The following is a 24,578-nucleotide window of genomic DNA, read 5'->3' as shown; positions in this document are numbered from 1 at the left end:
TGCACCGAGCAGTCCTGTCACCAACGGTTCTTTTCGAATACAGCCCCAAAACAAGGGCGGACGCGACCGAAACGTACCGAAAACAGTACAAACCCTCTACCGCACCACCAACCCTCACCACGATGTTAATAATATATAAGCCGCGGCAAACAAGACAAATTACCGCATTCCGTCTAGAAGTATTCTAGACTCCACTCCTGTAGTCCTGCTTGAGACGAGCCGTCACAGCGATCACCAGGAAGCCGACACTTCTCCTGTCCAGGGTGAGTATCCTCACCGAAATCCATTTCGCCGAGCCGCCGAAATACCCTCACCGAAATCCGTTTCGCCGAGCCGTCGAAACATCCTCACCGAAATCCGTTTCGCCGAGCCGTCGAGACTCCCACACCACAAAACCCGTTTCGCCGAGCCGTCGAAACCTCCACACCAAAGTCCTTCTCGCCGAGCCGCCGGGACTCCCGCACCAAAAAGCCTGTTTCGCCGAGCCGTCGAAACCTCCACACCAAAGTCCGTCTCACCGAGCCGTCGGGACTCCCGCACCAAAAGCCTGTTTCGCCGAGCCGTCGAAACCTCCACACCAAAGTCCATCTCGCCGAGCCGTCGAGACTCCCGCACCAAAAGCCCGTTTCGCCGAGCCGTCGAAACCTCCGCACCAAAGTCCGTCCCGCCGAGCCGCCGAGGCTCCCACACCGAAGTCCATTTCGCCGAGCCGCCGAGACTGTCCTCCCGACATCCGTTCGCCGAGCCGTCGAACTCCCCGCGCTGACCTTCACTCCGCCGAGCCGTCGAAAACTACACCGTTGCACCCTTCCGGTCCACCACCCCACTGAGTCATCCGCCGATTCCGCCGAGACACCGAACTATCCGACAACCGCCGCCGGCCCCGCCGAATCAACGAACGCCCCGCCGCTACCGCCGAAGCCACCGAGTCCCGATAAACCGTTCCGCTCCGCCGAACCACCGGAATTCGCGCCGCTAAGTATCATTCACCGCCCGAATTACTCTACCGAGATGCCTGCCGTGCACCGCCCCGATTCACGCATGCACGCTGCTACCATGCACCTCCGTCGCGCCTAAATAGCAGCATTGTTTATACATGTACACTCGTTTACCGTCTTTAAATATAGTACGTCACTTAACGTAACTGTTGTTTCCGAATTCTTCCCGAACCTTCGCACCTCGTCTTCCCGCACCGGCCGACCCCCCTCGTCAGCTAACGAACCTTGGTCCGACGAGCTGTCCAAACACTGAGGGGTCAGCACCGCGACGATTCCGATTACCGCCGGAATCGACAACCGTTACAACATTGATGTTGAAAACGGATTGATTAATGGAGCACACATGCGGAATATTAAAATTTATTACTTTTCAAGAAAATACTAAAATTCCGTCTATATTGTGGTTAGATTTTCAATTGGCCAGAGTAGGAGTGAAAGTAAGAACTCGTTATCGTGATTATATGAAAAATGCACAAATATTGATCAAAATTTTACACCAATAATAAAAATATCGAATCAAGTAAATATGTCGAGTGAGGAAAAATATCAAATCACACGTAGTCAATTTCCAGTGGTTCCTGCTGAAGCGATTACGATTCATAAAAGTCAGGGACAAACATACGAGAAAGTATGTTTGGATTTTAAAAAATCAGAAAGGCGAACTTTACAAATATTCTATGTAGCACTGAGCAGAGTTTCAAAATTGAGCGCAGTTTATATATTTTGGGACAATTTAAATTAACAGTATCGAAGAAAACCAAGATCACTACTGCAAACCCGGATAATGAGGAGTTGTATCGTTTGCGAAAAACTAATTAAGACAATTTATTTTGCAACATTAGTATGCTATAACAAGGAACCAAGCGAGCAACGAGCATACGATGTTGGTTTAATGTGACGCCATATAGCAAACATTTTGATAAGTAGAAAACTATTGAATTTCCCTGAAAACGTATAATCTTCTTAAAACGTACACTTAATAATGATAATAATATACTGCAACTAACGAATCGGGAAGTTCTTTGTGTGGCTCGTGGAGAGTCACACACCAAATAAAAAAAAACATTAATAGCTATAGGTACTACTAGCCATGCGTACCACTAACCCTTTCGCAAGAGCAGTCCTATCCGCGAGCGAGCAAAGCGAGCGAGCAAAAACAACCCTACTCGCGAGCGAACGAAGCGAGCGAGCAACAATAACCCTCTAGTTTTTTATTTTATATGATTTTATTTTAAGTTAATTTCTATTTTATTTTATATTGTATACTATATATTATCTTTTAAGAATTTGTGTAAGATTAATGATAGTTAAGTAGGTTACTTAACAGTTAATAAAAACATCACCCACTGAAAAGTTATCATAACTTATTACATACCACGTTGTAAATATTTTCTTATAATTTTTTCACGTGAAACGTGCATTATTTCAAATTTTAATACAAATAACGATCATGCACATGTCTGCCGAATATACCTAATGTACTTATATAAAAATCACATTATGGACAAGTTATGAAAGAAATACGTACCATTATTATTATTATCTATTTCATAAGAACGCACAGTTGATTCTCGGGTATCGCGATAACTCGTTCGCGCGATCTTGTTCTATTGTTTTAGAAGCCGCCCGACAAAGGTGAGTCATGAGTACACTGCGGATCTTTATGCAAAATAAAAAATGTTTGCATTGATTGCACGGCACATGAGCCAAATATAAATTGTATTCTTCTTTTAATTATCCTATTAAGCTGAAACTAATACGTTGATGTCCTTAAATATTTTTAACATGTCCACTGCTTTAAATTGAACGTGTACATTTTTGTCATACATGCATAAAATCCGCAGTCTAGTCATAAGCTTCCCGATGTGTCTGATGTATCGCGTACCCGACTCGAGCCCGATAGGCGAAAAACCAAAACAAGGTAATAAAAGTAGTGGTTTTTTCCCCCTCCCCAAGTTAGCACAGGGTCCTCGAGGTCGAAAACTGAGATTCGACACCCCAGAGTACCCCTAAATGACGTGTCAAAATTTCATTAAGTTCGGAATACTTTCCAGGTAGACGCCTTTTTTCGACCTGCCGACTGGACTATATGAAAAAACTTGACGACACTGAGGAAAATGAAAAATTGAATAACTCCAAGAAAAATGGAAAACTTAATGACTCCGAGAAAAATAAAGAACTTACTGACTCTGAGGAAAATGAAAACTTTAATAACTCTCAGTTAATAAGCTGTCTTCAATGCCTCTTAAAAATGCAATTAATCGCATGTAGGGATTGATCAGGTGTTTCTCTCTCTATATTAAAAAATATTTAAAAATCCTTTGACAAATCTGTTTTGTGGCGTCAGGATACTGCTGTCGATATTCCATCACAGTTTGTATAGTATATATTATTTCTCCACTTTGTTTCTATATAAAATTTTAATATGATCCTCCATTAGTTTAACGCCCCGTTCAGCGGTATCATTGACCACCTTCAGTCTATGTTTCAGTCAGTCTACTTATTATTCATAATAACTTCTTTTTCCGATATTTTAACTGTTTTTCTTTTGTAGATTGGAGCGTATTAATGAATTTAGTTAAGGTAGTAGAGAGACTTCCAGGATTGCAAGATATTCATTTACTCATTTCTCGATAATACAAACACGGGGTTTTTCACTAGTCAAAAACGCTAGATAAAACATCGATCTAGGGCGCTATCTGCCTCAAAAGTCCTATTTTTTCGATTACGAGGCGTAATTTTCATTATTCGGCAGCATGTAGCTATGAAAATAGCTATATGCGCAGTTGTATGCTTCCGAATAATGCAAATTACGCCCCTTAATATCTCTGTCAGTTATGTATATATAAAAAAACTCTTCAAACAAAAGTTGTAGTATATAAGGAGGTGGATATAGTATCAGAGAACAAATTTTTTTTCAAAGTAATTATTTCAAGTTTTCAAAGTCACGGATGTTTTTTCTATCAACAACTGTTTATGCTACATACGGATTCTTAAAGAGAAAAAAGACAAATTCAACGATATATCATAACGTCTATTTATGTAAAGATTTAAAAAATTCAAAATTTTCAAATTTGCTGCGCCTCATTTTCCCATCATCCAATCGGCCCCAAAATTTTTCCAGATCATTTTCTCAACATTTGTTACAATTCTGGTTTACGGGACAAAAAAATTTCATGGTCGAAAAATAAGGTCCACCCTAATGTCTATATACGTAAATTACGAGAAGCAGTAAAGGGTGCTTAACGTCGAAGAAGAAAATCCTGGTAATTAAAACTTAATATGTACTACATTCTACGTTATTAGAATAATTGTAGTTTAATTATGATACATTTTATATCAACATTTTTTATTTACACTTAGAAACGCACTGTCTCGGAAGGAAATGGACATTCGAGAGAAGCAATAAAATTAGAGCATCATCGCGAAAAAAGATGAGTTTGCAATAACCTCAATATTTTATGAAATTCTATTATAATTATAGTTATGACTGTGTTTTTTTATTATAGGAAGACAGAAGATCAAATAAACTTGTGTATGCTAGTATAAAATCAATTTATATATATTATACAATTTATTTTATTATTTGTTTGACAACAAATAAATCTACAAATTGTTTCATAAACTAAAAAATACTTCCTGCATTTTCGTATTCTCCAATCAGTCCAAATAAATACCATCAACCTGTTCTCGATCATATACCAATTTTTATTAATGCAATTATGACAGTAACAGAACGTTTCTATTTAAAATGAATACATATTTTGAACATAGTTTTAACATTTTTAATTTTTTGGAAGGTTAAAAAATGTAATTAAAAAAGTAATGAAAAATAAAAATAAAAAAAAATCCTCGCTGCACGGGGACTCGAAGGCTAGCTCCAGATTGAGATTCATACGCTCGACGGCTCGACAGTCGAATTTCAGTTTCGTTTCCGTAAGCCGTAAAGCATGGCAACATGGGAAGTTCTAAAAATAGATTGTGGCTGGCACAAGCGCACAAGCAGCGCACACGGATATAGTAAAGGTACGCTGGTGAGTGTAGCGCGCGGGCGCGTTGCTAACACGATACATACAGTGTCTTCTGCACCGACGAAATGCCGTCGGTGGCCTCCTGTTTCTCACTCCAGTCAGAATATATCCTAGAGGGGGTAAGAGAACACCGGAAAATTCTAGGCTCGCCAACTCCCATAAGGCTGGCAGTCTTTAATAGTATCTCGTCGGTGGCATGGACAAGATCCTACATCATCTTTAGCATGGACAAGATCCTACATCATCTTTAGCCTGGATCAGATCCTACATCATCTTTAGCCTAGAACAGATCCTACATCATCTTTAGCCTGGATCAGATCCTACATAATCTTTAGACTGGATCAGATCGTACATCATCATTGGCCAGGATTAGGACATACAATTTATATTGTTTTATATAAAATATGTAACTAATATACAAATCTCTAATAATATAAATTATATTCATAGAAGTATTTTAATTTTTCCCGAGCTTTTGTTGCAAACTCTAGTTGTAAAAAATAAAAAAGCCGGAAGATTTCGAAGAAACAGATTTTATATCGAAGTGATGAAGTACTTACTGTCATCAATACTGTCTCCAATTTTTTTTCATATTTTTAGGCACAGTTATTATTAATTAAACCAAATTGAAAACCAATTTTTTCTACGAAAATTTAGAAGAATAACTTTAGGGTTACCCTGAAATTTTCAGAATATGTTTAATTGACACAAATCTATACAACGTATTTTGTAAATTTGAAGTATAGATAGATCCACATTAAAAAGTTGTAAACCGCAACTTTTAGTATTTTTTCTACAATTCTGATCAATTGCAATTTTTTAAAAAACTTCTTTTCACATCCTGCAGTAAACTAATTGCTCTAGTTTCCAAAAAAAGTTCAAATCGTATAGTGTATTAAAATAGTGGTAAATCTACGCTACAGACAGGGATTGGAACGGTTATGAAAATAACTGTTTAAACTGTTATTTTTCGGTTCTGATTGAAATAGTTATTAAGAACCGAAATGATGTTATGTTATTAGTGTTGTATAAAGCTCGAGTCTTCGAAGCTTCAGAGCTCAGTCTTAAAGACTAAGTTTCTATAGAAGAAGATTTAGAAGAAGTCTTTAAGACTGAGCTCTGGAGCTTCGAAGACTCGAGCTTTATACAACACTATATGTTATAACACTTATAACTGTTACGAGAATATCGGTACTGGCTGGCAGTTCTGGCTTATATCGGTTACGGTTACGATTTTGGAGAACCGATATTATGTATTTCGGTTCAGGATTTCGGTTCCGGATTTCGGTTCTCTGTCATTGTGTATTCTATATTGTGTTCGACCTAATATTTATTATTTAAACAATTTATAAATAAATAAATTTTTATTTTGTGTTTCTATATTTATTGTTTGAAATACCATTTTAATAATTTAAAATAATTGTTTAAATAAATAAATTTTTATAATTTGTTTCTATATTAATTATTTGAATTGTTATTTCAATAATAATTTATTGTTAAAATAATTGTTTAAATAAATAAATTTTTATAATTTGTTTCCATATATTCATTATTTGAATTGTGTTTGCGCGTAGGCGATGAAGGGGCGGATAACTAGGACTATCCTGACAAGGATATGCAGTGAGGTGGGTGAAGAAGCCGGCTGCTGGTCACACCAAAGAGTCTTTATTGCTCGCGGAATTACAATCACTGTTTGCTAGAATTTTGCGATTAGCGCGACAGCGATAGATACCGATCCGTAATTAGTTCACGATTCACCCGAAACGCGATAGGCGCGGTTATAAAGTTGTACGTTTGAACTTCAGGAAACGGATCTCGTCGCGTGCTAAAATTACGTCTGCTTTGTTCACTGTGTTTAGCGAGAGTGCTAAAGGACGTTACGACAGTTCGATCCGTAATCGTAACGGGTACGCGCGGCGCTATCGATCGAGGCGAGAGATCGATTGTTTTGATCGAGCCGCGTTTGTATTCGGACGCTCCACAATCGAACCGTGGAATGGTCGATTCCGGAACATACCGCCCGCCTCGGATGTGTGCATCCGATAACAATGACGGGAGATACGACGAAAGAGTATCAGCCGAATCACCCGCTTGACAGTCGGTAATCGAAGATCGTCGCGAAATTTTGAAATGAAACGCAATATATACAAACTTATAGAATCTAGAATGCTTAATTTACCTATATACAAATGTGACCGCCCGCCGTGATAGAACAGTTGGTCGTGTCGAACTATGTTTCGTCCGCGTTCGTCGCATCATGGATTTCGCTAGTGTTTAGATCCACGGGGAGGAAACATAGCTTAACGATAGGTCGTTTGTACTCGGCGTTGGCAGTCCGAATGGTCACTACGCGAGTAATATTGTCCGATCCGGGGTGGCATTTGACTATCCGCGCGAGTTCCCACTTGCACGGAGGTGCAAGGGCGTTTCGGAGAAGGACGACACGACCCACCTTCGCGAGGTGACTCGCGGTGCGCCATTTCGCGCGTTGTTGCAACGAGTGCAGATAGTCATTCGACCATGCTTTCCAAATACTTTCCGACAACTTTTTTAGGAGCTGCCAACGAGTCAAACGCGAATCGTGTACATCAAGGAGAGTGACGGCTGGAGTGGTTGTGATCGCTGTACCGATAAGAAAGCGACCCGGTGTCAGAGCGGTATAGTCCTCCAGATTTTCCGAGCACGGTGCGATCGGACGGGAATTCATGCACGCCTCGATTTGACATAAGACGGTAGTAAGCTCTTCGAATGTTAGAGTGTGAGACCCGATAACGCGTTTCAAATGATACTTCATACTTCTAATTCCGGCTTCCCACAACCCGCCGAAGTGTGGAGCTGAGGGGAGAATGAAGTGCCATTTGACTTGATCGCTCGCGAGTTTATTCAACAAGTTCGGATCGCGCGTAGCGGCTCGGAATACCGCGGTCACTTCCTTATCGGCGCCCTGGAACGTGGTTCCATTGTCGCTATACATAGCGACCGGTAAGCCGCGACGCGAACTGGAGCGATTGTAGCATGCGAGAAATGCATCCGTGGTGTAGGACCCCACCAATTCGATATGTACCGCGCGAGTTGTCATACATATAAACAACGCGACATACGCTTTGGTTGACTTGTGTCCGCGACCTGGGGTAGTTCGGACAAGGATAGGGCCCGCGTAATCCACGCCGCAGTGTAAGAACGTCCTTTCGGAGCGAGTAACGCGTACCGTTGGAAGTTCTCCCATCAATTCGGACGGAATTTTAGCGTTTTGGCGAGTGCATACGACGCACTTATAGAGAACTTGGCGCACGATAGGACGAGCGCGTAAAAGCCAAAATTCTTGTCGCATTTTAGCTAGTATCAACTGAGGGCCTGCATGTAATAAACTTAGGTGTAGGTGGCTGATAAGCAGCGACACGAGAGGATGCGAAGCAAGGATAATCGGGTGTTTGGTTTGTTCGGATACTGCCGCATTCCGAAGCCGCCCGCCAACGCGAATCAGTCCTTCCGAATCGAGGTACGGGTTTAAGGAACTCAATGGACTTCGTCGCGGAAGAGGGAGCTTCTGGTGCAAATGTTGAAATTCGATTGGGAGTACCGTTCTTTGAATAGTTTTGAGCCAGTACGTTCGTGCTCGCCGAATTTCTGTTGTAAGCAGTGCACTGGGAGTTAGGCTAGTCTCCGAATGACCTTCTACTGCCGATGCGGACGACATGGAAGGGTTATTAGTTGGACGCAGTTTTGCAATAAAGCGTAAGACATAAGCGGTTACGCGAAGAAGCTTGGTCCAACTTGAGAATTGCGTGGCTAGATCCCACACTTCTGGGGACGGAACGGTATGAAGAGAGATAGGAACCCGTTCCTCCAACGAAGTTGTGGCTTTGACTAACGAGGTCTTGCAGGGCCACGAAGTCGAAGGCAATTTGAGCCACTTCGGGCCGTGCCACCATAAGGAGTGGTCAACGAATTGCGGAACGCTGATACCGCGGGAGGCGCAATCGGCAGGATTGTCTTCCGATTGAACATGGTGCCATTGACATGTTGGCACGAGCTCCTGGATGTTTGCCACTCTGTTCGCGACAAACGTTTTCCAACGCGAAGGTGGTTGGCTAATCCATGCGAGGGTAACGGTAGAATCGGTCCAGCCATGCATTTCGCATACTGAGTCTCCGAATGAAGCTCGTACGAAAAACAATCGATCTCTCGCCTCGATCGATAGCGCTGCGCGTACCCGTTACGATTACGGATCGAACTGTCGTAACGTCCTTTAGCACTCTCGCTAAACACAGTGAACAAAGCAGACGTAATTTTAGCACGCGACGAGATCCGTTTCCTGAAGTTCAAACGTACAACTTTATAACCGCGCCTATCGCGTTTCGGGTGAATCGTGAACTAATTACGGATCGGTATCTATCGCTGTCGCGCTAATCGCAAAATTATAGCAAACAGTGATTGTAATTCCGCGAGCAATAAAGACTCTTTGGTGTGACCAGCAGCCGGCTTCTTCACCCACCTCACTGCATATCCTTGTCAGGATAGTCCTAGTTATCCGCCCCTTCATCGCCTACGCGCAAACATCTTCCGAATGCTGCGCGTTTCGTTGTAACCGCTGTTCCTGTCGTAGGAACATGGTCTTTGCCGCGGAGAGTGAAGGTCCAATATCGATGGGAGGTCCTTCAATAAAGGGCAAACGAACGATATATTGGCCGTTCGGAGCTCGAGTGTGCGTGCGTTGAAAGTGTTCCTCGCACTTTTGTTCTGCGGGCGAGAGCCGCGTGACGAACGGTAACTCTTCGACTTCCCAAAATCGTCGAAGTTCAACATCAAGATTTGACGAAACGTTGCAATGGAAGCTCGCGACGGAAGTAGGAGAATGGGACGTGGACGACGACACGGGACCGGAAAGGATCCAGCCTAACGTGGTGTTTTGAGCCGTAGGCTCATTCACCGTGCCCTTTCGCAACCCATCCAAAAGAAGTAACCCGTATTGATCTGCACCGATAATCAGCTCGATCGGAGCCGAGTCAAAAGGGTTATCGTCCGCCAATTCCAGATCGCGAATATGAGGGAGACTTACAGCGGTAATCACGCGAGGCGGTACATAATTTGACAACGAGCTTAAGACGTACGCTGTCATGGAGTATACGGACTCCGTTTTGCACGACGCGATGGTAAACGTTGTCGATGAGCGACAGGCGACCGCATTGTTCCCGATTCCCGTTATACTAACAGAAACGCGAGAGCGCGGGAGTCGGAGACGATGTGTTAAATTCTCGGAAATTAGAGAAATGACCGAGCCTTGATCAATCAGAGCACGAATTTTTTCCGTCCGTCCTGACGGTGATCGCAGTTCGACCCTGGCAGTTGCGAGCAACACTTGCTGTTTGGCAGTGATACGCGGGACGGAGCAAGACGCGAGCTGTGACGTAACGACGCTGTCGTCATGATCGGTTGGTGACGCAGCGCCGTGCGATGACGCGGTACTGTTTAATGACGCAGTCGGGTCGTTGAAATGTAGCAACGTATGATGCCGTTTTTTACATGTGGAGCAATTATACCGACTCGTGCATTTACTCGTTGGATGGTGCGGACTTAATCAATTGATGCACCGATTTGTCCTTTTTGCGAATTCGAAACGCTGTGCCGCGGATTTGCTTTTGAACGACGCGCATTGTCCGAGCGGATGGTTCGCGTTGCATAAGGCACACGGGCTGTTCGCGGCGGCGGAACCGTGCAATGACGTCGCTCGAAATCGGCTTGCTTTACAATTAGTTGCGGCCGCGTTTGCGTTCCGAGATGCCGATCCCGACGTGGACGGCTTGATCGTGTGCAACGCGCGTATTCGCGATTGTAAAAACTCATCGAGCTCGCAAAATGTCGGACAGTTTGTACGATTGCCGAGTTCCAGCTCCCACGCCTTTCGCGACTCATCGTCTAGTTTTTTCGTGACGAGGAAGACCAGTACGTCATCCCAATGGTCCACAGGACGTTCGAGATTAATGAGGGCCTTCCTCGCCTTGTTGGCTTTGTCGCGAAGGCTTCGCAGCTGATCGGACGAATCAGACCGCACGTGTGGCAAATCATACAGAGTCTCTAGGTGTGTTGACACTAACAGACGCGTGTTGTCGTAATTCGCGACCAAGATATCCCACGCGACGGTATAACCCGCATCGGTTATCGCGATGTTTTCGACTAAGTCGCTCGCCTCGCCTTTCAAACACGATAATAAATATTGAAACCGCGATACATCGGACAGACCTTGGCGATTGATGACCATGGCACGGAATCGATCTCTGAAGGTTTCCCATTCCTCGAAGACTCCAGAGAATTGCGGGAGATTGAGGATTGGTAGTCGATTGTTGACGTCATGAGGTTGCGAGATAGATTCTTCTGAGGGAGACGTCGATTTTGAGGAGCCAGCAGGTGCCAGCCGGGAAAGAGTTTCCGCCATATAGTCCGATGTCTCCAAGAATGTATCGTGCACCGAAAGGAACCAATCCTTCGTGAAATAGTCCAAACTGGAACGTTCAGCTTCCGTCGCTTTAGCAGTGATTTGCTTATGCAGATTTTGGCATTCCGCGAAAGACTAGTTCAACCGGGTGATCCGATTTTGAACGGTGGCGACCGTTAATTTTGCCTTGCCGAGTTTCTTGAAGTTTTCAAGGGTACGCGCGACAATACGAGCGGCGTCGCTTTGTTGAAGAAGCAGCGTCGTGAGGCTATCCATGTTTCTTCGCTCGCGACCGACGTGTGTTGTGTCCTTCAACTTTTTTGAATTTTAACGGATCGCCCAACCGTCGTCAAAGACCGAGACTGTTCCTTTTCACTTCACTTACTGCAATCCGGCTCGAAGGACCAATGTTTGCGCGTAGGCGATGAAGGGGCGGATAACTAGGACTATCCTGACAAGGATATGCAGTGAGGCGGGTGAAGAAGCCGGCTGCTGGTCACACCAAAGAGTCTTTATTGCTCGCGGAATTACAATCACTGTTTGCTATAATTTTGCGATTAGCGCGACAGCGATAGATACCGATCCGTAATTAGTTCACGATTCACCCGAAACGCGATAGGCGCGGTTATAAAGTTGTACGTTTGAACTTCAGGAAACGGATCTCGTCGCGTGCTAAAATTACGTCTGCTTTGTTCACCGTGTTTAGCGAGAGTGCTAAAGGACGTTACGACAGTTCGATCCGTAATCGTAACGGGTACGCGCGGCGCTATCGATCGAGGCGAGAGATCGATTGTTTTGATCGAGCCGCGTTTGTATTCGGACGCTCGACAATCGAACCGTGGAATGGTCGATTCCGGAACAAATTGTTATTTCAATAATTTATTGTTAAAATAAATAGATTTTTATAATCTATACAAATTTGTTATTTGTTTTTATTTATTTAAACAATTATTTTCACAATAAATTATTAGAATAATATAATTCACAAATAGAAAAATATATAAATTTATTTATTTAAATAAGTGATGAGCAACCCCCGCGGACTGCAGTGGGCCAAAAGTGAAAACATAAGAATAAGCGCGGGCCGCAACCGGCAACGGACGCAATTGTTGGAAGTAACAATTGAAAATCGGCGACGAAGGCCGCCTCGCCGCGCCACTGGTGACTCATGTCGGGCGAAGATATTTTGTTTTCTGGTTCGAAAAAAACGTCGACGTTACAAACTTGAAAGGGTGGTTTCTCAAGATAAAAGTCTGCTCTATCGCGTGGTATAGTTCGATTTTCCGCTGGACCCTAATTTTTTGAGATAAATTGAAAAATATCCTCAAAAATTGGTGCAAAAGTAGTGTCTCTCCGTCTTTAATCATTGTTTAAACATGTTTAAACAATCATAATGTATTAATATTGGATATCACTGTATTCGGGAAAGTCTACAGAATCTTTTGCTGTAAAGAACAATTCAATATCTTTTATAATAACCACAATATTTGTTTAAAGTTGAAAAATATGTTTTTTTTTCAAAGCCATGTTTTTCAAAAACTGTGCGTATAGGAGAAAAATTAAGAACAGATTCGGAATCAGCGCAAAAAACTCTATAAGGAGGACCCAACAGTATATTGACAACAAATTTGGTGTTGGACAGTGTAATCGGTTCTCCAGAACCGTTAGGCCTGTTGCATAGTCGAGCGCAATTTTCCGGTCTCAAATACGTTCTAAAATTCTAAAAAAAATGTTACATATTTTGGATCCTAAGACGCATTTTATAGAATTTTTTCAGATTTTTTGAAAACCCCCCAAAAATCGGAAAAATGCAGATTTCTAGAAAATATGAAAACATGCTTTTTATTGTTTGGTTCCTTGATAAAGTACTACAGCAGGCAGTGTCGTCAATTTTTTTCAGATTTTTTATTGTGGGACATCATTGTCAAAATTTTTTCGACGTTTCTGCTGTGAGGAGGAAAGTTATACTTATTGATTTTACTGCGGGTGTATATTAAGTAATTTTTAACGTTATTACATTTCACTTTATTATTACATGTTATTATACATTACAAAACGCAATTGTTTGACCTAAGAAATGCGATTTAATAGAAAGAAGAATTGTGTTCTGTGCGATATATGTACATTAGAGTGGACCTTATTTTTTGACCAACGAATTTTTTTCACGACGCCCCCCAGAATGGTTCTCTTTGGTGAGAAAAAAATTTGTGCAAAATTTAAGATCGATCGGATAAAAGGATCACGTGGCGCATTTAAATTGAAAATTTTGAAAATTTTGAAATTCATCGTAACTATAAAGTATTATATATCGTTGGATTTTTAATTTTTTTCTAAATAAGAATATGGAAAAATTATATGACCTTAATTTTTAAAAAAATAACGATGACCTTGAAATTTCGAAAATTTGATTTTAAAAAAAAAATTTTTTTATGCCATTATATTTACCATATTGAACAATGCAACTTTTTCCTCTGACATTTTTTCGTAGAACCACAAATAACAGATATTTAAACATATCCATTTATTACCTATGACCGAATATAATTTATTACGTTACCTCCAGATGTACCCCGTGGACCTTAAGTCCACTTTTTTACAATTTTACCTATCTTGAAATTCATAAGCGCACACCCGGGAAACAGATGTAAACCCTCGTTAAAAATTTTATAACAACCCGTACTTAAACTCCCACCCCTATTCCTACTCCTATCCTTACAAGTTTTTCCACCAATTACTTTCAACTCCATCAACCAATCATCACGCTTTTTCAAACAAACGACATCCACACCGAAGTAAGATTTATATGTATCAGAGAACCACCGATTAGATCTGTCTGAGCTAACGAACTGTAATCATCAGTATCGAGTAAGCGAACATACAACCTCAAGTGTTGTCTTTGATCAACTATCACCTCAACTTACAAAATCGGACTCGTGATCATCGTCGTTCAATCCAGATTTGGCAGACGCGAGACGTTACAGTAGTCATACAGGAAGACTACTCAATTTCTATATAAATTGAGAAGCCCAATGGAGAGTAGAAGTCGCGAAAAACTGTTCTTATTAGAACATGATGAAAATCAGATAATTGACGCTAAGTTGCCATCGAAACGACAAGTTTTAGGAGTGCTATTTTATAATTTGCGGAAAGTGAAATTGAACCTTCGGTCTAGTGCACACCTTGTTGTTAAAGAAGTGGAGGTGTTGTGGGAAAAGGCCAGAATTCCAGTTCAGTTAAACAGTCGCTGCGTCGAGAAATTGGAGTCATTACACCACAAGTGAAAGGTCTTACAAAAGAGTTGTAAACGACGATCCCAGATACAAGATCAACAGGAACAAGAGTTTCTTGATCAAGTAGTGATCTTTTAGTAGCGGCGATTATTATAAAAAAATTGTCATTTTACCAACTAATGTGGCCGATCACATGCAAGAGGACATTTCAGGTTTTATATCAGACGAAAGTCGACAATTTTTTAGTAGATTTAATATATTGACAGAATTTTTAAAAAAAGATCCAGTAGTTTGGCAAGATGAAGATTCTTACAAACTAAGTTTAGATATAGTTAACGCTTTACCTGTGGTCAATGATTCGGCAGAAAGAGCCGTTAAGCTAATACAGGATTACATACAATCAAATTTTAGCTCGCAATGAGGAAGAAAAGCAGTTGGTACTGCAAATGGTAAAAGATTACCGCCAGCAATATCCTGACGCAACGAAAACAACAATAGCGAAAAACATGTAAATCGAACGTCGAGGGTCCGCAGCACAGGCGAACCACACAGCTACCTCCCTCCCAGGGAAAACCCAGAGGGGTAGCGTCATAAAATACGCTGGCAGCGCGGGTCCTAACAGCCACTTCGGGTCTGAGGACCCGTTCTTCCAGTGACTTGTCAAGTTTGGATTCTCTCTCTAGATTTTGTATTGTTTGTCTGTTCATTTAATAAAATGCATTCTTGGCGAGCGGCTTCACCATTGATCGGCGTATTATTTGGTAACCCGCTCTGTCCTTTCCATCTTAAAAGCGGATAGTCTTACATTAGAATATAAGAAATAGTTCCTAATCACTATTCTGTAGAATATATTCAAAATATTCATTCACATGTATAGTACAATAGTACAATACAAAATTACATATCTCTGTTATTTGTGGTTATACGAAAAAATGTCAGAGGAAAAAGTTGCACTGTTCAATATGGTAAATATAATGGCACAAAAAAAATTTTTTTTTAAAATGGAATTTTCGAAATTTCAAGGTCATCGTTATTTTTTTTAAAATTAAGGTCATATAATTTTTCCATATTCTTATTTAAAAAAAAATTACAAATCCAACGATATATAATACTTTATAGTTACGATGAATTTCAAAATTTTCAAAATTTTCAATTTAAATGCGCCACGTGATCCTTTTTTTCGATCGATTTCAAACTTTGCCCAAATTTTTTTCTCACCAAAGAGAACCTGAAAATTTCGTCAAAATCGGTCGACGTTGCAATGAGCTACAAACGTTTTAATATAAAATAATAATTCTCAAAAAATATTCTGTTATTTTACACCGATATACCCGACCCGACCCGTATCATGTTACAATGTTTCACTCCACTCCACGGCGAATTATTTAAACAGCCGTTTCGCCATTCAATTTTCGGTCAATTTTTCCCATTTACTTGCATTAATTTAATCATATAATTGCATTTAATTGAAATTGATAATTGAGATTTTTTCCCGATTTTTTGGTTCAAAATGTTAATTACACAAACTGAAATACACGCAAAAATTCGACAAATGCAGATTTATTAGAGAAACTGAAAAATAGCATTGATCATATTTTTAGACTAGCAACATACCAGAACTTTTTTTACGACAGCGCGTAAACGACAAAGAGGGACTTTTCAATGACTCCAAGAAAAATGAAAAACTTAATGACTCCGAGAAAAATAAAGAACTTAATAACGCTGAGGAAAATGAAAAATTTAATAACTCCAAGAAAAATGGAAACTTCAATGACTTCGAAAAAAATAAAGAACTTACTGACTCTGAGGAAAATGAAAAATTTAATAACTCCCAGTTAACAAGCAGTCTTCAATGCCTCTTAAAAATGCAATTAATCATGTAGGGATTGATCAGGTGTTTCTCGCTATATTAAAAAATATTTACAAATCCTTTGACAAATTCTGCTTTGTGGCGTCAGGATACTGCTTTCGACATTCCATCACAGTTTGTATAGTATACATATATTATTCCTCCTATTTCTTTCTAGATAAAATTTTATTATGATCCTCCATTAGTTTAACGCCCCGTTCAGCGGTATCATTGACCACCTTCAGTCCATGTTTCAGTCAGACTACTTATTATTCATAATAACTTCTTTTTCCGATGTTAGAACTATTTTTACCACGTTTTTATTAGCTCGCTTTCTTGTTCTTTTGTAGATTGGAGCGTATTAATGAATTTATTTATATATAATATCTCTGTCAGTTATGTATACTGTGACGTTGCAAGCGTGAGACGTCACTTCGCCGTTTGAACTCGGTCAAACAGCCGAATTACGTGTGGACCGGACCGACCTTTCTCGGTTACGTAAGCCACCCGCAGGCCATAAGAGCACTCCGAGAGGAAAATCTTCCGATTTCGTGCACCGTACTAATGCCATCTGTTGTGCGTACGGAGTACGACGTTTCAGGCAATTATCGATCCTAAAGAAAGCGTACGAGTCCGAAAAGGTGCCGAAGGATCAAATACCGAATAAAAGGATGGCCAACGAACAAATCCGGCGCCGGAAGCAGCAAAACAAGCCATCACACACGGGCGAACAAACCCGGAGGCGCCGTCGTGGGACGAAGAGATCCTATTGCGAACAGCAGCATTCACGGGTCCCGCCGCCGTCTCATCCCGCTCAACTAGGATCTCAGCGTGGGTGGTGTGTCGAATTGGCTGCCGAGGATTATGCGAACCGCTCGCCGAGGGCGAGCGGGAATTCAAAGGTCGCGGTAAATTAAGTGGTCGCGTAAAGTCTGGGGCCCTAGGACTTTTTCGTAGTTGCGATCCTGCGACAACCTAGTCGCGTTGCGTACGGCACCTATCGGAAAATTCGGCAATACGCTCAGAGTGGGGGGAACCAGGATCGATGCGTTCCGTCGATGCGGATCGAGGAACCACTGTCGCACCGAGACTCCTTGAGTACAGTCGTATTTACGCTCCATCAATACCGTTCTTTCCGACTACCGAATCCCGCAAATACCGTAGTTGTATCGCGTCGCGGGTGGCTTTATTCCGGGTTCCTTTCAACGCGGAAATTGTAACGAGAAACGACCTACTACGAGGGTCCAGAAGTCTGGTGAACGGCTCGAACAAATATCGTCAACGGTAAGTCGATTCTGTGATTCCTCGATTCGTTAATCGTGGTGGCTCGTGTTATTCGCGCGAGGACGACACGTGTTCGTCTCGTCCTCGGAGATTTCGTAAGAGCCGAGGCGCAGGGCGCCTCGAGCCTTCGCTCGCGTCCTTCTGAAGGACTCTGTGAGCCTTCGCGACAAGAGTTCCCTTAATTGCGTAAATCGGAAGTCTTCCTCGGGAGTTGTGTCGGTATCGAATAAGTCTCGAATAGTCTTCGGTTCGGATAGTCGGCGACGGTAGAAGCGTAGGCGGAATTACGCGTGAACCGCGGCGGTCTACGCGCCTCGAATCCCGCGTACGGCCGTGGATTATCCATCGCACGTCGGCAATTTCGCTTCGCCTCGGACTCTCGCGACAGTCGTAGGAATTGCGCCGTTCTTCCGCGCCTCGCGGAATCTGGTATCGACGAACAAATCGAATATTGTACCGTAGCATCGTACGTCCGCGATAGAATCACGATAGACTAACGCGCTCAGCGAACGATCATCTTCCGCTAAAGTGTACAAGGAGCGCGGGCTCCCGGTTCGCGGCCTCGTGGCCGCTCGCCTGTATCTTTTACTTTCGTGACCATTAAAGATTAAGAGCCAATTCCGTTTGTTGATTCTTCACCTGCGAGATCCGTCCTGCCGTGAGGGCTGTCCCCGTTATCTCCTGCGCTCGAATCATCTGGCCGTTCGCGTCATTATTTCAGACCGCGTTTCGTGGAGGCTTGACTCTCGGACTCGGCTTCCCCGAGTTCGAGGTCACCATCGTGTTTCGCGTGGTATTTTCTCAATACCTGGCGCCCGAACTATCGTCGCGTTGTTCGTTCAAGCCTCCACCGAGTTCCGCCTTTGCACCGAGAGGACCGTGTCCGCACGGCCGCGCACGGCCCGGTCTCAGAGCCTATAAAATCTCGGGGTTGACCGTTTTTCGTCGGCCATAAAACCGTTCGAAAAAGGGACAACGTCGCAAATTGGCGCCCGAACAGGGACCTCTCTCTCGCAAGGGTTTTTCCCGACAACGGAGAGAGGCACAGGAAAATAACGGGTGACTCTCGCAGGTAGCGTACGGTACTACCTGATCGTGGTAAATTACGGGAATCTCGAGGTCGTATTCTCGTAGAATCGTGAAATCGCGAACGTTCGAAAGAGACTGTTCGAGCCGACCCAGTGAGACACGAGAAACACACTCAATTCGAAAGCGAAAAATTTTGATTTCGATTCGTTGCGAGTCTGGCGAGGAAGATTCCGAAGAGCCAGCACGAAATATTCTGTGTACAAAATTGACGAGCAATTTTATTGCCATGATTTACTGATTTTCGTGTAATAATTGTGAAATTGTAATAAATTGTATTACGGGAGAGTACGTCTTACGGTGCTGGGCCAGAATTTCGTAGCCTAGAATTTCGTCGTACACGTCTTTGTTCGTGAACAGAATATTTACGCGATCGGTAAAAAGTTTTTTTTCTTCGCGGCCTTGTTGAAGCAAGAACGCTTCAAGGTAATAGGAACAATAGGCGTACTGTGTGGCAACGGTTTCAAATTCGAGAGTCAGGGTTATCGAGAACAAAGAGACTTTCGAGAGACAATTTCGAGCCGCGTGGCGACAGAGCGTAACAAGAGATCTCGTACGGGGAGATAGAGCGTCCGGACGCGGAAAGTAAACAACGCGAGCGACCGAAGGCCTTGGCGACGAAGGACCGCGCGCTAGCTATCGTAAGGAAAATAAACATCCGAATTTCGTACCGAATATATCGGGTGACTCGAAAATGGACAGAGCCTATAAAATCTCGGGGTTGACCGTTTTTCGTCGGCCATAAAACCGTTCGAAAAAGGGACAACGTCGCAATACATATATGAAAAAACTTTTCAAACAAAAGTTTTAGTATATATATAAGGAGGTGGATATAGTATCAAAGAAAAAAAATTTTTTCAAAGTCATTATTTAAAGTTTTCAAGGTCACGGATGTTTTTTCTATCAACAACTGTTTATACTATATATGGATTCTTAAAGAGAAAAAAGACAAATTCAACGATATATCATAACGTCTATTTATGTCATGATTTAAAAAATTCTCATTTTCCATTAAAAACTCATTGGACTTCCGTTTCCGGTCGTATGAAAGGTTGATGAGCATAATTGATTGAGCGAGATTTCCGTGTGTAAGAGTGGAGTGAAAAGAGTGTGAGTGGAGAAAAGTGTGGGGAGGGGTGAGTAGGGTGTAGGGATAGGTGGGAGTGAAAGGGCCAAGGGTGAGGGAGTCGGAGAAAGAGTAGTAGGGAAGGGAAAAGTGAGTGGGGGTAATAGGTTAGGTTCGCGTGGCAGTTGACAGGTGGGCGCGGGAAAAGAGAACAGGTGTAGGTTTAAACGCCTCTCAAGGAATAAGGGCTCACCGCGCCTACTCGCGGAGGTTCAGAAGGATATGTCTTCGTAAGTTCGAAAGGCCAGGAACAAAGAACACTTCGATGCTTTTCCGACGTCTACGTCGTCGTGCCTCGGCGGTCCAGTAACGAGAGAACTAACATGGCGGGTGGCTAGGCGCGCTCACCGCGTCGTCTAAACCCCCACTCGACCGAAACAGGGGAGAGGGAATCCACGATCCCCACATACTCCCCCCCCGAGTGCAACGACACTTTATTCACAAGTTTCTATATACAATATTTACATCGTCGTAGTGCAAAATTTGCACACGCTCTGCACCAGAGCTGGGCGAATATTCCGCCGTTCATCTGACTCCAATTTACTGTTTTAACTGCAACGCGTGTTACAAAATACCCACAAGGGCAGCGATTCATACAATACGCGAATGGCCATACTACCCACGCGTTGCTGGTGCAAAAGTGACCCTTTTTCTCGCGTAAGTCCGAATCGGAACGCGCTTCCGGCCAGAAGGGTCGGAAGTACCAGGGGCACTCGGTGGCACGTCCCCCAGATGATCGGGAACAAAAAATGCCGGTTTCACGAGATCCGTGGTGACAGTGCGCTGATCACCATTTACATCGATCTCGTACAAATGATCCGTAATTCTTCTTACGATTTTGTGCGGACCGGTATACGGTCGCTCGAGCGATTTCTTCGCTGAATTGCGGAGAAAAACATGCGTGCAATCTCGCAGTTCTTTGAACATGAACGCGCGCGCCCTACAATTATGTATCACAGGCACCGGGCGTCCTTTCCGCATAAACTTTTTGAACTCTTCTAAAAACACGTTCCTGTCGGGCATGATATTGTCGGGAAGGAAAAATTCTCCCGGTAGACGCAACGTCGTTCCTAACAACATTTCAGCAGGCGACGCCGCCGTATCCGACCGCACGTGAGAACGCAATCCCATCAACACGATGGGGAGGACACGAGTCCACTCCTCGCGGGCGTGGCACATAATGGCCGCTTTGAGCACGCGGTGCCAACGCTCAATCATACCATTCGACTGCGGATGGTAGGCGGTTGTCCTCACACGGTGACATCCAGTCCGCGACAGGAGTGCTGAGAACAGCCGGGACTCGAATTGAGCACCCTGATCGGTGGTCACGACTTTGGGGGCCCCGAAACGAGATATCCACGTTTCTAAGAACGCCCGAGCTACAGATATAGCTTCACAGTCTTTCATAGGTACAGCTTCCACCCAACGGGTAAAACGATCTACCATCGTTAAGAGGTAGGAAAAACCTTCCGAAGTTGGCAGGGGACCAACTATGTCCAAATGGACGTGATCGAATCTGCCGTCCGGAGGTACGAAATGTTCAGGACGGTGCTTATTGTGCCTAGACACCTTAGATTGTTGGCAGCTCAAACAGAGCTTGCACCAGCGAGCCACGTCCTTATGCATGTCCGGCCACACATAGCGTTGCCGGATAAGCCTATCAGAGGCTTTCGCTCCAGGATGAGCGAAATTATGAAACAGATTGAACACAGCCCTGCGTAGATTGCCAGGAATATATGGGCGGATCGCCTCCCCCGAAATCTCGCAATAAATCGGAATGTGTTCAGGACCCCAGAGCAGCTTCTTTAATTTGAGCGGGTGATCTGAAGAAGCGCAGATGAGTTTAAGTTGCCCATCAGCTGCTTGCCCCTCGGAGATGTCCTCGAGACTAGCCTCGAGTGGCATTCGAAGAGCATCTACCCTTGATAATGCATCGGCCACGACGTTATCCGAACCCGGAATATACAAAATGCTCGTCGTAAACTGGGCGATGTATGATAACTGTCTCGCTTGAAGCCTTTTCAGGACGCTGTAGGAACGCGTACATGAGCGGATTGTGGTCGGTAAGAACCGAAAACGGTCGACCTTCTACAGAGTCTCTGAAATGTTTGACTGCCTCAAAAACGGCGGTCAACTCTCTATCATAAGCGCTGTATCTCATTTGCGCTGGGGAAAACTTCCGCGAAAAATACGCCAGAGGCTCCCAATGTGATTTGGAACTCCTGTGCTCGAGAACAGCACCCATGGCGAAGTCGGAAGCATCAGTTACGACCCTAAGATCAGCACCCACACGCGGATGCACTAACAAAGTCGCTTTGGAGAGTGCTTCCTTGATTTTGGCAAATGCCTCGCGAGAACGACTTGTCCATATGATTTCCCTCGTGTCATTTTTTTTAGATTCATGAAGAAATTCGTTTAGGGGCGCTTGAAGATGCGCCGCACGAGGTATATTTCTACGGTAAAAATTTACCATGCCGAGGAATCGGCGAAGGTCAACGACCCGCTTAGGCTCTGGGAAATTGTTAATGGCTTCGACTTTGGAAGCTAGCGGTTTGATGCCGCTTGAATTGATGGTGTGCCCGAGGAATTCAATTTCGGACACCCCGAAAACGCACTTGCTCGGGTTCACACGCAAATAGTGCTCATTGAGCCGCTGAAAAACAACTCTGAGGTGTTCAGCGTGCTCTTCTTCCGAGCTTGAGGCCACCAGGATGTCGTCGATATATACGAAGACGAAATCTAAGTCACCTAATACCCTATTAAGGAATCTCTGGAATGACTGACTAGCGTTCTTCAGACCGAAGGTCATGAATAGAAACTCAAACAACCCAAAGGGCGTTGTCACAGCCGTTTTTTCCACATCCTCTGGGGCCATTGGGACCTGGTTATAGGCCTTGAAAAGATCGAGAGACGAAAATATCGTCTTCCCATGAAGATTGACAGAAAAATCGTATATGTGGGGGGTCGGATATTTATCCGGAACGGTCCTAGAATTTAAACCTCTATAGTCCCCACATATTCTCCATGTGCCATCCTTTTTTAAGACCATATGTATGGGGCTCGCCCATGGGCTAGAAGAAGGACGACAAATACCCGCCTCAACAAGCGCTTTGAATTCGTGCTTGGCGGCTTTTAATTTTTCAGGATTGAGGCGACGAGGCCTCTCGGACACTGGAGGACCAGTAGTTAGTATATGATGAAACACGTCTGCAGATTTCGTTGGCGCTATCGGAGACGCGCCAAACACATCGGGAAATTCCGCGATGATCATCGCGAACCGCGAAGAGGGTAAAATCGAGCCTATACAACCGCTCGCTGCAAAATGCGGCGTGGTAGCCGCAAACACGTTGGTGTTTGAATCGATCAAACGATTCGACCTAATGTCGACCAGCAGACCATAGTGTTTCAATAAATCCGCCCCAATGATTGGGCGAGGCACCGCGGCTATACAGAAGTTCCAATTTATGGTACGCCGCAAACCTAAATCTAATGTGCGAAACGATTCGCCAAATGTATCAATGGTGGTATCATTGGCTGCGACAAGTTTGAACCCAGTCGGTTTACCCGAATAGCTGGATTCGCCGGAACCAGTGATATGTCCGCACCAGTGTCAATTAGGAACGACGTTCCTGAAATACGATCACGAATGTGGAGACGGGAAGACCCGCGAGAACCTCCAGCGCCCGTCTCAGCCACGGAAGGATCAATTAGTTTCCCGACTTGAATGTTGCAAACTTGTCGCACCATTCCTTACACCACCTGGGATTATCAGGGAACTTTTTATGTGCAAAGCACAATCTAGGTCCACCCGCCATACCGCGAGACCTTGACCTATCTCTTGATGTAGAACGCGCTCGACTACTGGGGGCCGCCGAACGGTCGCGATTTCGCAGTACTCTATTAATGTCCGTACGCATTTTGGCCATTTCGGCAGCCAACCCCTTGACCGCGCTCTCAAGAGAGTCTGTCGACGGCACACGACGTTCAACCGCGGCTATGCACTGGTCAGAAGGACCTGCCGACTCTGCAATTTTATCCGCGACGCTCGCTAACATGTCGAGGTCATCTAAACCTGTCGCCGCGAAGATAGCCCGATGGCCCGCCGGGAGGTGTTCTAAGAACACGCTACGTATGACCGCATCGTCGCATTTGCCGTCATTCAGATTTCGGAGACGGTTTAAAACAAGAGAGGGTTTACCGTCCGAAAGGACCTCTCACTTTAATAGTTTTCGCAGGTTCGCCTCCGGAGACGGACCGAACGTAGATACGATCCGCTGCTTGATTCGATCGTAAATATCTGCCGGACGCGGGGTAATCAAAATTAAATCCCGCACCGCTGCAGCTTTAGTAAACTGAGAGGTTGTATTTGCCGTGCGCAATGTCCCTTCGGCCTGCACAAACCACAGAACTGGATCGGCGCGATAAAATGGCGGAATTTTCGGAACCCGATAACTGTCCACGCGGGATGTTCCATCCGCGCTACTACCTGTACTGGTATTTGCGCTCGTCATCGCGTCGAATTAAATTTACCGAACAGAACA

At 43.8% G+C, this 24,578-nt stretch overlaps 2 protein-coding genes across 2 annotated transcripts; both read right to left on the bottom strand.

The window, feature by feature from the left end:
• Positions 1-7,259: 7,259 nt before the first annotated feature.
• Positions 7,260-9,572, bottom strand: LOC143208169 (uncharacterized). The gene is made up of 3 exons (XM_076422317.1): positions 9,502-9,572; positions 9,174-9,344; positions 7,260-9,081 (listed from the first exon to the last, which is right to left on the bottom strand). Exons 1-3 carry the CDS (start codon positions 9,570-9,572, stop codon positions 7,260-7,262), a joined length of 2,064 nt encoding a protein of 687 aa, XP_076278432.1.
• A 3-nt stretch (positions 9,573-9,575) lies between these two features.
• On the bottom strand, positions 9,576-23,784 carry LOC143208168 (uncharacterized). Its single transcript, XM_076422316.1, has 8 exons — positions 23,643-23,784; positions 22,173-23,571; positions 20,742-22,066; positions 11,848-11,954; positions 11,649-11,777; positions 10,621-11,597; positions 10,351-10,494; positions 9,576-10,236 (listed from the first exon to the last, which is right to left on the bottom strand). Exons 1-8 carry the CDS (start codon positions 23,782-23,784, stop codon positions 9,576-9,578), a joined length of 4,884 nt encoding a protein of 1,627 aa, XP_076278431.1.
• Between the last annotated feature and the right edge of the window lie 794 nt (positions 23,785-24,578).

The sequence above is a fragment of the Lasioglossum baleicum genome, chromosome 4 (genome assembly GCF_051020765.1).
Source record: "Lasioglossum baleicum chromosome 4, iyLasBale1, whole genome shotgun sequence".
NCBI lineage: Eukaryota > Metazoa > Arthropoda > Insecta > Hymenoptera > Halictidae > Lasioglossum > Lasioglossum baleicum.
This window is presented reverse-complemented; position numbering and strand designations above follow the sequence as displayed.